This window comes from Diospyros lotus, chromosome 4 (genome assembly GCF_014633365.1).
Source record: "Diospyros lotus cultivar Yz01 chromosome 4, ASM1463336v1, whole genome shotgun sequence".
Classification (NCBI taxonomy): domain Eukaryota; kingdom Viridiplantae; phylum Streptophyta; class Magnoliopsida; order Ericales; family Ebenaceae; genus Diospyros; species Diospyros lotus.
In genome coordinates this window covers 43,776,533-43,792,029 of record NC_068341.1, presented here as the reverse complement: position 1 = coordinate 43,792,029, position 15,497 = coordinate 43,776,533, and the positions used below count along the sequence as shown (strand labels likewise).

At 31.4% G+C, this 15,497-nt stretch overlaps 2 protein-coding genes across 6 annotated transcripts; one reads left to right on the top strand and one right to left on the bottom strand.

Moving 5' to 3' along the window:
* The first annotated feature begins 8,489 nt into the window (after positions 1 to 8,489).
* Positions 8,490 to 11,691, top strand: LOC127800821 (uncharacterized). Of its 5 annotated transcripts, none has more exons than XR_008022859.1 (5): positions 8,490 to 8,677; positions 9,269 to 9,499; positions 9,626 to 9,784; positions 10,773 to 10,881; positions 11,347 to 11,691. XR_008022859.1 is itself a non-coding variant. In XM_052335655.1 (5 exons), the coding sequence occupies exons 1-4, from the start codon at positions 8,654 to 8,656 to the stop codon at positions 10,920 to 10,922; spliced, it is 483 nt and encodes a 160-aa protein (XP_052191615.1). In that variant the 5' UTR covers positions 8,490 to 8,653; the 3' UTR covers positions 10,923 to 10,938; positions 11,347 to 11,691. The 5 variants fall into 5 exon arrangements, 3 of the variants coding, with proteins under 3 accessions (XP_052191615.1, XP_052191616.1, XP_052191613.1); XM_052335655.1 differs by having other exon boundaries at positions 9,688 to 9,784; positions 10,792 to 10,938; XR_008022858.1 differs by having other exon boundaries at positions 8,491 to 8,677; positions 9,688 to 9,784; positions 10,773 to 10,938.
* A 700-nt stretch (positions 11,692 to 12,391) lies between these two features.
* On the bottom strand, positions 12,392 to 15,277 carry LOC127800820 (ras-related protein RABH1e). The gene is made up of 6 exons (XM_052335652.1): positions 15,002 to 15,277; positions 14,144 to 14,214; positions 13,493 to 13,581; positions 13,215 to 13,326; positions 13,025 to 13,115; positions 12,392 to 12,917 (listed from the first exon to the last, which is right to left on the bottom strand). The coding sequence occupies exons 1-6, from the start codon at positions 15,116 to 15,118 to the stop codon at positions 12,774 to 12,776; spliced, it is 624 nt and encodes a 207-aa protein (XP_052191612.1). The 5' UTR covers positions 15,119 to 15,277; the 3' UTR covers positions 12,392 to 12,773.
* Positions 15,278 to 15,497: the final 220 nt, after the last annotated feature.

Below are 15,497 nucleotides of genomic sequence, written 5' to 3'. Positions count from 1 at the left end.
ACTCAAATTAAACACTCTGCATCAATGTCTAACACTTTGTATTATATCAATATAAATATATAAAATATCAATCTAAGTGTCAAAACATAATTATTTAAATTACATTTTCCAATAAAAAAGTACAAGACAAACAATGCATATATTCAAACTTATGTCTTGTACCACATATATGCACCTCAAAATTAGTTACACAAAACGCATAATATTTTGGGTGCAAAAGGTGGAATTTCTTATTTTAAGAGCTCTCACACACTACCTCATGCACGTGGGAGGGGTTAATCACGGTACAGGACAACATACCCAAATAGGAGGCACAGTGCATGGTATCCACAAGGAGCCACCCCCACAGGAAGATGAAACTCTCATACTGCACCTGTCATGACTCGAACCTGCATCATTAGATGCAATCTATTATATGAGAATCAATCGTACTACGTCTGTGGGGGCCAACAAAAAAAAAAAAAAAAACGCGTAATACTTAATATTATGTTTGGTGGTACAAAGTCACTTCTTGCATTAATTTGTGTTTTTATGTTTTTTTTTTTTTACTTTGAGTAAAAAAAATATATATATGTTTTCTTTGTATACTTTATTTTTTAAGATTCATATGCATAAATTATATCACGAATCAAATTAATTTGGATTTCCCGCCCTACCCCAATTAGGGCGAGGTTGGTACCTGTGACCGTGGTCAAAGTCTAGTTTGATTCTTTTTTAATTAAAAATAGTCAAAGTTAATACGAGATGGTATTTAACATTACCGTCTTAACGTTGCTCCGTTGTTTTATATATATGCAATATGTTATGTTAATATATAAATAAATTATTGATTTTATTAATTAAGCAAATAAGTCATTTTAATTTTAAATACAATTGCAAATGAATTGTATGGTTTTTATATTTTAATAAATGTCTAAATTTAAAAAATAATTGCATAAGCATATTTTTAGTAACTTTTTTGAATTTAGTTACTTAAAGTCAGAGGTTGGGTTGAGAAACCATGCCTTGCTCAAGAATGAGATGAAGTATTAAGAGTGGAGGTCGGGAATGGAACATACACCACCTATTACCAATCCTAATCACGAAGATAGAATTAAGCAATTCATTTATAAATAAGTAAATATTTTTTAAAATTAATGAGGGGTCCAAAATTATTAAAATTGATATTTTAAGTGGGATCATGAAGGGTTTATAAAATCGGATCATAAAATCGTAAAATTTTATGAAAAATTAAAAATATCATTTAATTTATGTAAATATATATTTATAATGACATATTCCTTATTATAAATGAAATAGATGTACTTATTTCAAAATTACTTCATCTATCAATTTTAAAAATACTAAATAATACAAAATTTCTAAATATTAAATTCATCACTCATCCATCCATAATCAAAATTTCAAATAAGAAACATTACCATCATCCTTAACAAACATTGTTAAAAATAACTAAAAATACTAAATATTGTTAAATTTTTATATTATGTCATTACACTAATTAAGTTATCAATACCAAAGAGGTATATTTGTTTCTTACTAATCATCAATCTTAATATAAAATTAGACCCACCTATGATCTGATTGTGACATATTTAAGATTAATTATTTGAATTTGTACTTATTTATACGTGTAAACAATAACATCATAAATGAGAATGTACACACACAAGCATAGTTGCACAACATACTCACTCAGCACATCAATTAGACGTAACACAGAGCTCAACACAACGCACATACGACATTTGATTACCGGACTTAGCAAAACATAATGACTCTCACTCACATATCTGGGTTGGGTTTGATTCTTCGAACTTTCAAGGTGAACAAACAAAGAAGAAATGCCAAAACAAGATCGACAACGATTATGGTTTGCAAAAAGACACAACAAGTGAATGCAGCAAGCACACAGACACAACGCCGTTTAGGGTTTGTAGAAGAACCAAAATAGGAGATTGTCAATGATTGTATATATATATATATATATATGTGTTGGTTAGGGACGAAATATTTTTGTTTCTAACCTCAAAATTGTGGGTAAGACTAAACTTGGTAAACTCATAAAATCATAAACTTGGATCAGTAAACTCATAGACTCGGGTTCGATTCTATCAAGCCTGATCCTACAAGCGGGTTGATTCGTTTTATGCCTCTTGACTTATAAACTCGTAAAATCGTATGAGTTGACTTGTGATTTTAACAATAATAGATTTATGGATCCACCTCTAATCCCTTTTTCCAAGAAAGAGTAAATCATTGTGTGACACGTGTCTCACTTATCAAAGAATGCCAGATGTCATGCTTATTCCTTTACGGCCCAAAAAAAATCATTTGCACCCGAGATATCCTATCTTACAACTTGGGAATCTTAGGAGCCAAGAATCTCGAACAACAATCTTGAAGGATGATTATGCCAAGGATCTCGCTTACCTATTAGAGGTTTTAACTAGTATAAATAGTAAAATCTTAACAAAGAGCACACGATACACATTATCTGATTTACATAAATACTCTAGTGTTCATATTGACTTTACTACAGATATTATTTTTAATAATAGTAGTAAATTAGAATAAAAAAAATCCAGGTTCTTCTTGTAAAAGAATTTATAAAATTGAGAATTAGTTTTGGAAAAATGTATATATATATATATATTGTGGGTAGCTTTCCACTCTAAATTATTTGTATTTTTCTAGAAAATCAAAAGACATGTTTTTCAAGGAGAAATTATTTAGTACCTCGAAGCCACCAATAAAATAAGATAAGACCGTGATATCTAAAATAAATAACAAGATGCCATCTAATACAGATTTGTCAAAAAATATATTTCGTAATGAATAACCCTACCTATGATAATTTATTATAAAAGTAAATGTATAATAAATTTTAATTAGATAATTTAATTGTACCATTTGAAGGTTTGAAGGACTAATGTTGAGAAATAGGCCAAAGTGACCATTTAGGATTTAATGACAGTGATGGGGGGTTTTGTAAGATGCTGTCACTTTGCATGCTTTAGGCTGAGATGACTGCTTTATTTCACTTTCCAACGGTCTATTTCCCAAATAGGAACAACTATTATGCATGAACGTGAACGTACCCCAATAATGTAAGCTACACAATCCAAATATTTGTTTAAACACAAACACACACACACACACTCCACGTGGTCACATTAATTTGTTTAGAAAAAAAAAGTCTCCCTTGGAGAGGGGAATGGTGAATGAACTTTTTATTTATAAATCACAATTGTGATTGCTTCGATAACAATGCATGTTTTAAGTGAAAACGTTATAATTGAGTCGTTAACAATTAGAGAGTGTAGGAAAATTTCTGTATAAATATTTTGAAATTTAAGTCGGATATTAAATATTTTAAGATCGTATTGAAATTAGTATGAGAGATATGTATTTTTTAAAATGAAAGCCTATTTATTTATAGAAGAATATAAAATTTTTTGAAATATATTAAGAGCATAAGATTCTTACAAATAATATTTATCCTAATATTCTAAGTCTTATTAGAATTATAATTCTTTATGAATAATATTTATTTCTTTTATAGAATTTCTTGAGAAATTTTTATATATTGAAGTTATCTTATTTATGTTTTGTACAAGACCCTCCTTCTCCCGATTGAGGGGAAATCTACCTAGTAGTTTACTATTTTTAGGGGACAAAAATAGTCCCTTGGTATAGGTCAATAAATCTCTCGACCTTTTATTGTTAGGCAATCTTTAAGCGATTATAGATTTTCTCATCTCTTATAATCGGGATACCTTTATGATTAATTTTTGAGAAACTAGTGTTTAAGTTATGATTTTCTATATTTTGATCTTCAGGAGATTATTTTGGTCTCAGTATTTTATTTAATTGTGATTTTTTTTAATTTCAATTAATTATTTTAAATTTTTACATTTTTTTTAACAACTTTTACTTGGATCACTTTTAAATCACAATTCGTCTTTACTTCATTCCACGTGAAATATCTCTCTGCAACGCTGACGTATAATGAGGTCAAAAATGTAATTATGTTTTACAAAAGATATTCTTCACATTGTCTCAGAGGTGCGTACAATTTGCCCAAAGTATATTTTCTTTTACAAGATAAGAGTAGTTAGTTATTAGTACGACACGTATAGTTAATTATTAGCATTTGAAAATAATTTTAAAATTCAAAATTATCTTTACTATTTTATTATTAGACTATAATACCCTTCCGACATATTTTCTGACAAACACTCTGAAAAATGAGTGCGATTTTGTTCACCTCTTTGACGGGACGACCATCACCCTCACAATTTGTGTGAGGGTGAAAAATAACAGAACGACATGAGGTGAACAAAATTGTCGTTCTATTATTTTTTACCCTCACAAAAATTATGAAGGTGATGGTCACCCAGTTAAAGGAGGTGAACAAAATTACACTCCTAAAAAATTATATGCACTAGAAGTACGGTCCGTGCTATTCATATATAAATAAAAAAATAAAATATTTTAAAATTTTAATTTATTAACATAATTAAAAAAGATTTTGATCAAATAAGGATAATTTTTTTTTTATTTACACGAGATTTTCAAGTTTCATCCACTAATACTTAAGGACGAGTGACGTTTTCTCTGATACACTCTTAGATAAATTCGAATATGGATACAGTTTATATATATGTAAAGTTAGATATTCCATACAATTCATGTAAAATTTATCTTTTATCTTTATTGTTGTTTTTTAATTAAATATTATTTTTTTTAGTAATAATTCAAACCTTGATAATTTATATATAAAAAAATATAATTTTGTTTAAATATTTGAATAGTTGACTGCCCGTGACTCCTGTCTATTACATGGCACAAACTTTTGAATTCACGTGCATTAGCAGCTGTGTGACAACCGGACCAACTTCGTGAATATTCAAAAATGCCCCTCCTCCTTTTATCAAAATGCCTTTTTCTTTTTTATTTTTTTTTTGTTAAAACTTGGCCCTCCATCTTTTTTATAATTTCAAAATTCTCCCCTTTTCAAAATCCCCTCAACTTTTCCAATTCAATTATTCTATTGGGGCTCGTTTGGTTTGTTGGAATTAAGTTATTAATTTTTTTTTTATAACGTGAGAAATTAAGAAGGTCTCTCAATCATAATTAGTCCGACCTTTTTAAGTAAACACAATCATTACATATTTTTACATGAAAACATAATTGAACTCACGATTATGCAATATACCGAAGCTCCCGAATATGTATATTAGGCCATCTGCATTACCTCAAGGAGTTTATTAATTTTATTCTCATGTTTTATATGATCAACATTAGAATGATTATTTTATTTTATTTTATTATTGCGTTTGATATACCAGAATTTGGATGGAAGTAAATAAAAAAACAATTTTATGACAAAAATACACTTGGTCTTAAAAGTAATAAAATATTAATTTTATTTTTTGAGTGTTGATAAAATAAAATTTTAATAAATTTTTTTTATTTTTATCCAAGGAGTATTTTTGTAACTTTCATAAAATACATAGAGTAAAAAAGTGACTGAAACTATTTTTAACAAAATGGAATCAGATCCTGTCCATATTTGGAGGGCATCCTCATCATTTTCAATCATATTTATTTTTTGTAACATATGGTGTGTGGACTTTCAACCCAACTAAGTTCATGCAAATAAATTTGTCACTAAATAAAAATTTATTTTATTTTTTTATTATTAAAATTTAGCTACAAAAACACCTCTCAACCTCTAATTTTAGTAATGGATTATTATTCCGTCGCTAATCTGTTGCTAATTTTACGAAATTCTTTTTTCGTAATTCATCATGATTCAGTCGTTGTTCTATAGCAAAATAACGAAATAAATTTTAGTCACTAAAAATTTGTCGCTAAAATCCGAATTTCTTGTAGTGAGTTAAAGTATCAGAATTGAGTGTTTAAATAGAATTTTCGATCAATATTAATTTCCAACTACAATAGAAATGTTTTGTATTGTAGAACAAGAAATTTCATGTAATAAATACATCGTTCTTGATTCTCAGTGCATCTTATATGACTTTCTAACTTTTATAACTATCATAAAAACATAATATAATTTTACAAAATTATTGATATTTATTTCAAGAGTAACCAAGTGATAAGAAATTCTTAATCTTCTCACACACCAACTCAAAGGTAACACAGGGCCTTCGTTGCGGAGATCCTAGTGTCATTGGGTGCTAAAAGAATATTTCCCGATATGGTTCGAAAATCATGTGTCAAGTACCATTTGGAGCCATATATAGAGGACATATCATAGAGAAGATTTCAACAAAAATTATGCTCGGATTATTTTGAATCAAATTATATAAACATTAACTTTCCCAACTAGAGTAAAAAAGAGGGAGATATGTCTATTTACTATTTTATTCTTTTTTATCTTTTTTAAAATATCAAGTTTTAACTTGACTTTCGGAGCATACATTGGAAAACAAAGGCGTTGTGCTTGCAAAAATCTAGTATGTTGTGTTTTGGATCCCGATTACTAAGCAACATTATTAAGTAAAAACCTTGAAATTTAGGGGGGGCGGAAAGAGAAAGAAACAAAGATTTAAAAAATTAAAGTGAAAATGACATACGATCTTATAAACGTAAAGAATGTATTATTATAATCAAATCGAAACCTTTTCAAGACATAATTTACATTAAAGTGTCTTGAAAATGTTGTTTTAACTAATTACTTTTTTTCGCGAAAGTGTTATTTTAATTAAGGACTTTATCATGACATTTATCTGACTCATTTATATTATTATTTATTAAGACAAAATTAGAGGGTATATTATGTTACTAACTAAAATATGATTTGTGTTAAGAGACAATAGGCACTTCTGTAAGAGAGCAATTAGAAAATTAACATTATCAACTCTAAAAGGAAATATATATAAATAATAACTATTTTTTTAAACAATTTTACTATTACACTAAAACTCATTTTATTTAAAATTTTGACTAAAAAAATAAAATTTAAACAATTATTGTTAAACGACAGTCAATAAATTTTCACTTAATATTTTTTATTTTTTTACACGCACCTAACAAAACCACTTCTCTAATTTCCATTAATGAATTATTCTTAAGATTGTTGTTTTAATTGAATCATTTATATTAATGGTAGTTTAGTGGATGGATCCATTGAACAAAATCTCAATTAGGGGTGATAATCTCAAAATTGAAATTGTTTTCGATTTTGGTTATTGTAAGAGTCGGGGCTAATTTAATTATTATATTTTTAACAGTACTAAGTCACTATAGTTTTAAATTTAGGACAACATTAGTTATTATGGTAAATATATTCTTAATATTGTCCAATAATATTTTAATTTTATTAAAATACTCAACTCTATTCCCAACTAAAATAATTCCACACATTCATAAACACCTAAATCAAACCCCGAATTCATGTCGAAGAATCCCCGTAAATACAATTTGTTTCTTTTTAAAGTTTAATAACCAATTTTACCCTAAATTTTAAAATAAAATAATTTATTTTATTATTTTAAAATATAATGATCAATTTAATTTAAAATTAAAAAAATAACTTATTTGATACTACAACTTAAAAATTTTGAAAATTTTTTAAACTTGAACTCAAAGATTATAATTATATGTATAATTATTTAAAAATTAATTATGTACGGTAACTTTTAATATTTAATTTTGATATATGAATAATTATTTAAAAATTAATAATATTTTATAAATTATTAATTATTTTTAAAAATATTCAACACATTTTAAAAATTAAAAGTGTTTGTTTTTTAAAAATTAAAAAGACCTTTTACACATAAAAAATGTATAATTTTTAAATTAAGTTTTCAAAGTAGTTCATAATTTATAAAAAAATATTTTTAATTATCAACAATTTTTAGAGAGCTATTATTAATTTTTTAAAATTTTAATTTTGTTTGTATTAATATTAAAATTAAGTGTAAAAAAGAACTAACTTATATTTTTCTCTTTCTATTTTCATTCTTTTTTGTGTGGCTATTTAAATTTTTTATTATTTTAATTACATCTTTAGATTTATATTTTTAAATTAATTTAACTTTTATATTTTGACATTTTTTTATATGATAATTTAAATTTTTTTTATTTCGATTATACTCTCGAACAAATATTTTTAAATCAATTTAATTCTAATATTTTGATGTGTAAAAAAAGTAAAGTAAAATAAGTCAATTTGATTAATTTTTTTATGAGTTAAATTATTTAAAAATACATATATAAAGTGTAATTAAAATAATAAAAAATTAAATTTTTATATAAAAAATTTAAAGTATAAAATTAAATTTATTTAAAAATATAAGTATATGGATGGAAGGTAAATAGAGAGGTGCATGCATCATTACTCATAATTATAAATACGAGGGTACTTTCGTCAAAACGAAGGGAACTTTTGTCGTCATCATCAGTGTCGTGACTGATGCTTTACTGGCAAATCGTGCCAATAAGGCATAAATTTACTCCGACCGGCTCCATCCGTTGTTGCATTTCTCTCTCTCTCTCTCTCTCTGTATGTATGTATATGAATCGATGTAGAGCCGACCCGAGAATGCATAAGTCGGTCCAGTGCGCATTCTCTCTGTGGAGCTAGCCCTAGCTCCACCTTGTTGTCTCACTTCGAATGGCGGTGAATTCGTGCGAGGAGGTGAGATTTTCTCGCTTTCTGTCCGTACCGTTTCTCTCTCTCAATTATGGAGGCTCTTTCTAGCTTTGAATTCGTCGACGATTGACTGACTCCTCTCGAGTTTTGCTGTTGGATTCGGTGAATCTGTTTGCATTGAAAAGGCGCTTGTGCCTGCTTGTTGGTTTTAAATGCTCTTTTGTGTCTAGAATTCTGTGTTTCACTTCTGGAAGCGAAATGATTTCGTTGAATTGAACGAGGATCGTGAACTCAAGTTGTGTGTGGTTTTGGGTGAAGTAATGCAGTCAGTTGAAGTTTGGTTGGTTCAAATGTTGAGTCTAATGCATCTTCTTCATGTAGCAAGTCAACGATTACACATATCTACTTTTAGCTCAGTAGTTGTACTCTCTTTCACTCTCACGATATGCCTAATACCTTGATTTACATGTCTGGTACGCTGCAGTTCATAAGATTTGATGATTCGAAAAATGAATTATTTTCTCACTTCTGGGGGGCTAGTTTTCTAGTGATTACGTGCTTTTTTTTTGGTTGTTTTTTCAATTTTTTTCCTTACTCTGAATTAGCATTTTTCTTTTCCATTTTCCGCAAGGCCAGGATGCGTATTACATTTTAGTGGTACCCGATGAAGGTACCGCAGATCCAAACTGTGAATCGCAGTTAAGGCACGCAGAAGTCCCCAACCCACTCGATTGTCAGATGTGCTTGAAGGCCGAATTAAATTCCCAAAACTGCATCAATGTAGATAGGGATATCGACGTAGGAAATTCATTGATGCCTAAAACCAATGATGGAGATGCAAACTTAATGACCGAGGGTCCTTTGACCGTAAGTTCTGTTTAAGCCTACATATGTACAAGAATATAAGTATATAATATTTGATATAATTTCCTTATTTGGGATTCAGAAAAGAGAACAATTTGGCTTGATATAATTTTCTTATTTGAATTGCAGTTTGATGTTTTTCTTTCAGTTTTTTCATCGATGGAAAAATGATGATTAAATAGCATTTGCAGAAAGCCTTCCAGAGACAGATCAGCTTACAGATAGGGGAGAAATTCATGCAGCTTTTAATGAATGACAGCTCGGTCTTGCCCAAGTTCACTTGTAAAGGTATAAACATCTTATCTTTTTTGCCCTTTTTGAATTATTATTGAGCACGAATTGGAACTTATTAATTTTCTACATGTTAAAATGACTAGTTCCTCCCTAATTTGTGTTGTGTTTATGCAGTGGCTTGACTTTTCTCCGTCTGTATATTGAGCTAACCAGGAACCTGTAGAAGAGCACTTTATTTGCCCAAATGGATCCCCTTTAGTTGTCTCAACATTTAGACATGTCCTAGCAAAGATGAATAAATACAAAAAAGGAAAAAAGGGATTTTACAATTTTATTTAGGAATATTTTAGTTTTCCAGTTTGATAAGATTATGTGAGTGTATAAATAACCCACAAATCAATTGTAAGTAATAAGATGATCTTAGGATTTTGACTATTAGATGCTTGATCATCTCTGCTTCTTTGCCTTCTTCCCCTTTCCTCATGTTATCTCTCTCCTACCTCTACTTCTCCATCAATTCAGAAGATATGTCTTTCTTTCCTGGTTCTACATCAATTTCTAATCGGAAGATATAGCTCTCCTTCCCTCTGTGCTGTTCGTCTGTTAAAAAATATTATTGGAGTAACCAGCATCTAGATGAGCCTTGAACCAAGAACTTCGGAAAACCAATTAGACTACCATGCTCCATTGCAACCTCTCTTCCTGATTATTCATGTGAACTTGGTCTAGAAAAGTTATTTCTCCAGCATACGTTTATTAAATTTCCTTTCTGTTTTGTTCAAGAAAGCTTGAATTTTATAAATAGTTATGTGAAATAAAGAAGAAAAAAACAAACAGTTCATCTTACACAACTTTTAGGTTTTTTCTCTTGACAATCAATTTAATTCTTTGTCTTATCAGGAGCTGTGTTATTCTATTGTTTGTTTACGGTCTTGCTTATGTGTCTTCTTAGATACTAATCTTGGGTGCTATAACCATCTATGATCTATATTCTTCGCAACTGTATTATACGTGATAAAACAAGATTCTTTTGATGCTTTAGATAATTCTGCTGCTGATAGGGTTCATGAAGCTCCTAACAACAGAACGAGGAAATACAAGCGCTCCGCTTCATTCAATTCAAGAAAAGTTGCTCTCCTTTTCTCTGTCCTGTAAGCTCAGGACCTATCATCTCATACATTTACATTCCTAAAGTTAAATTTTTTAAGGTACTACATTCTGCAATCCCAACGCATGGTTTGTTTAAGGTCTTAGATCCAAAACTTGGGGGCATTAATGTTTAGCTTTGATGGTCTAAAAGGTTGTACATGAACATTCTGTCATAAAATATTTATGCATACTGTGGTGCTATCTTTTTTTGTGTGTGTGTTTGGGGGTGGGGGGGAATGTGTTCGTTCTTCCTGATCAAAGAAATCATCTCTAATCACTACTGCATGCCCATACTTAATTTTCAGAAATTTTGAGATCCTCTTGGGAGGAAAAATTTGGAGTTGTAATGCCAAAATGGATGACTTCAATTTCCGCTACAGATTCTAGTCATTGTTTTGACTGTAACTACATCTCTTCTATTCGTTTGTTCCTTGTTTTTCAGTTGAATTGTGTATTTCTATTTTCAGGTCAATTATGGGAACGGTGGTGCTGATTTACTTGACATTGAGAGTGAGACAGATCGGTGTTCACGACTGATAAGTTCTGCAAGTACCACCCTTTGTTGCTTGATCTTCCTTTCGTTAAAGTTCTCTCCAAGTTTTCCAGTTTTCTGTTTTCTTCTGTTTTTTTTTATATACAGTTTCGTTTTTCTTTTTACTTTCAGATTTTTAGTTCCAAGTTCATTTTTTTTTTCCCATTGTACATAAGCTGACTTTACATTCATATCAATAGTTCTTGTCATCCAGTATATTCCTATTCCTTCTTATTACAAATCATGATGGTTTAAATAAATTGCTTCAATTTTATGTTGATATTTTTCTGAATAAACAACATACATCTCAGGCTCAATCGAAACTCTCAACATCTGTAGTAAACAACACCCCCCCCCCCCCCGGAAAAAATAACTGTGAAAGGGGCAGATTCTGACATTCGTTGAAAATCTCCATCTAGTCAAGTTCCATTACCCCATGTCTCGGGAGCCCACCATATTAGCAACTAAGGCCTGGTTTATTTCCACCATCCCATTTAGCAACTAAGGCCTGATTAACTTGGTGGCATAAAAAATCGTAGCTTTCTGATTATATCCATTTGGAAACTGGAGACAACTTTAAAATCCGGTTTGCTAGGTTGGGATCTGTGGATTCGACTGGGAAATGGATGTGGAAAGGGAAATCGAATTACTCCTGTGTGTCTGTTTCGAACATCATTTGACCATCCCTTGTTTACTGCCAAAACCTGCTTCAGTTTTGTTTTCCCTTTCTGTTCACTTTTGACAAATCAAAGATCTAAAAATAGGCCTCTACCCTACTATCCTTTTAATCACAATCATCATGGGAGTAGTTAGAATAGGGTTGAACATGTATACCTTCAGAATTCATTCCATATGGCATACTGTTGACACCTGTATGCTTATACCTTTCTGCCCTTAATATGGAAGAATTTATGTTCTGATCCAGCTAGTTGTGCCGCCTTTACCCGGGTGTAATTTAGGAGACAACATGATCACCAGATAATCCACTCCGAATCTCATCGTTGGCAAAGAATTTGAGTAAAATAGCACAAACATGTGGAGATGAACTCTTAAGAAACTCCTTAAAAATAATCTCCTATGGAGAAAAAATTCCTGACTCACTCAGATCAATATCAAATACACGATGATTTAAGAAAAAAGATACAAATAGCTTAAAGGAATTAGTAATGGTAATTTCCGTCAGAAAACACCTCTAGGAGTCAGCTTGTAGCATCTTGGGGCAGACTCCTCTGCACCTTCCTCCGTCGAAAGTTGAAAGGATGTCGATATCTAAGCTCAAAATCGTGGTTCTGTTTCGGCTTCAACATTAGGCTATTTGTGCTTTCATTATCTTATACTTACCCTCTCACCTAAATACATTCTTCAGCATGCACAACCTCCTCCTTGCTGCTCCGAGTTGGAAGCATTCACAGTGGGCTTCAAATTCACATCAACCATATCGTCCTGCTTCGTGGATGTGAGGGTTTCCATTCCTGGCAAGGCCGCAGCTATCTTCCGGAACAGAGGCTGCCATATAGATTTTGAAGGATTAGATTGGCTTTACGTTGAAATATAAATTGCTGAACCATTGCCTCTTTATAAGTAAAGTGCAATGCAGTGACGAAGCTCTCAACCTTGATATTGAATCCTGCTTTTGCACTGGTTTCTATGAACATTACTCCAAACTCGCGAGCCTTGCTATCTCCTTCTTCGATCGACACTTGCCTGTTCAAACACCAGAAGATGACCATCAGAGGAAATTCAAGTGGTCACCAAAAGATGAACTCTGGTTCTTTTATTCATTCATGAATATGCATTGTTCACCTCTTATCAACAAGATCGGTTTTATTGCCGACAAGAACAACAATAACATCACTGCCTCGTTCTGTACGCACTTCCTCAATCCACTTGGAAGTGTTCAGGAAAGACTGTCGATCTGCAAGGTGACAATTTAGCACATGATGATAGAAGCAAAATATAACTAAACACATTGCAAGAAGATTAGTTCACAAGCCATAATAATACTTGAAAAGGCATTCCGCTATATGAATTATGAAATAACTAAAAATGAAAGTGCATGGATATGAAGATGTTTTACTCACTAGCAACGTCATAGGCGATCACTGCAACGGAAGAATCCCTAATGTAGCTTGGAATAAGACTCCTAAATCTCTCCTGTCCAGCAGTGTCCCTGTGAGTTGGGATATTAAATTTTAGAGAAGACAATAAATAGGTCTAAAAGAAGTATCTCACCACCAAATTAACCTTGGTGGTGCCTGTTGAATTTTTATAGAGACAAAGCATAAAAAAGTTCTGAAGAAGGGACAATGAGAACGGGAAATTGAAAAAGTTATCACTACTTCATTCAATACATCTTTCTTAAATACAAAAAAGTTTTAACAAAAAATTACATGACTCCTAATTACTAGACATGATTTTCCTATTAACAAGCCAAGAAACAAACACCACTGACCCATTACTAATTTCCTAAAGATTTGGTAGGACATGACACATTCAGTTTGCAACAGTGCCCATGTCTGCATAATGCAGCTGATGAGGCCTTTTTTGCAACAGTGCCCTTTAGACAAGAGGGAGGAATTGAGGTTTTATCTCTCATTCACATAAATTTTATTTAAATAGGAAGAAGATATTCGACATCTACTGAACAGCATTAAAAGTAGGGGGAGGGGGGAACAGCTATTGTGTCTCTGCTTGGGCTCCCTCGTCACAGAAAGAAAGGCGTCCTGTCTTACCAAAGCTGCAACCGCACCGTACGATCTTCGAGATACATTGTTTTTGAAAGAAAATCGATGCCAATAGTAGCCTGCAATCCAGTTAGCCAAAAAGTCAATCAGTATCTTTCAATCCAAATAGACAGCCACTCTCTCCATCCCTGCTAATACTTTTGAATTTTGTGAGTCTGACTGACTGTACATTTCTCCGTGAAACCATAACTAAGAACTCAACTAAAGGAAACAAAACAAGAAAAAGAAACACGTATCCAATGTTCATAGTTGTAATATGTATTATATCCCGCGCATTTCTAGCATGGTACGGTTAGAAAGGGATGCTTAGAGATTCATGATAAAGTATTATTTGGAAGATTTTGTCACAATTTCTATTATAATTTACAATCACGAGGATTAAATCACGGTGTTCTGACACAGAACTGTTTGTAACAGAGCAAAATCCTTCACGGTGATCTGGTTTGTACATGAAGGTAGGTACATGTCAGTGTCTCAACCCTTTAAACACCAATTATCTACAACACATATTACGTGCAAACGTTAACGTGTACCAGATCAATTGCATCTTCAAAAACACAACACATGCAAACGAAAGCCTGCACCTCTCTGCGTATCAACGAAGGCATCGATCCACGTGAATTTTATTCATAACGACGCCGGGATTAGTAATTACTGGATCGAGATAAACGAAAATCAAACCGAACTATTTGAATATCCAATCAAGGCGATCAATGACGCAGCAAATCGCAAGAGAGAATCAAGTTTAGTTCAATTTGCATTGATCCAAACACGGATAAATGCAGAAAATGTGAAGGTTTGAATTGCAACTGCCCGAAAGAAAGAAGGAATTAGCATCGAAAATACCTGATAGGTGGTGTCGAATTTGTCGTACATGAAGCGAGTGATGATGCTGGTCTTGCCGACGGATTGATCTCCGAGGAAAACCAGCTTGTATTTCGCCAGGGGTGACACCACCGCCATATTGATTCACTCGTAAATTAATAATCTCTCTCTAGAATAATGGATCTGAATGAATGTAATACGAAATCTTTCACAGAGAGAGAGAGAGAGATGAAGAAATGGAGGCGGCTCGATCGCTTTGATCTGAAACAATTCGCTTTGGGAGAAGAAACAAACCGCCAAAGCACGACGAAGACGGCATAGTCAACATCTTCTCAATGTAAAAATATAAATATAAATAAGTTTCCTGCTTATGCCCACTAAGTATAGGCTTAATACATATTTTAGTTCTTGAACTAATCAAAAAAATAACTTTAAGGATATCAACTAAATTGTGTTCACTATTTATTTTCAGACAAAATAATTTTAGACACTTTTAGTCCATGACTTAACCGATGTT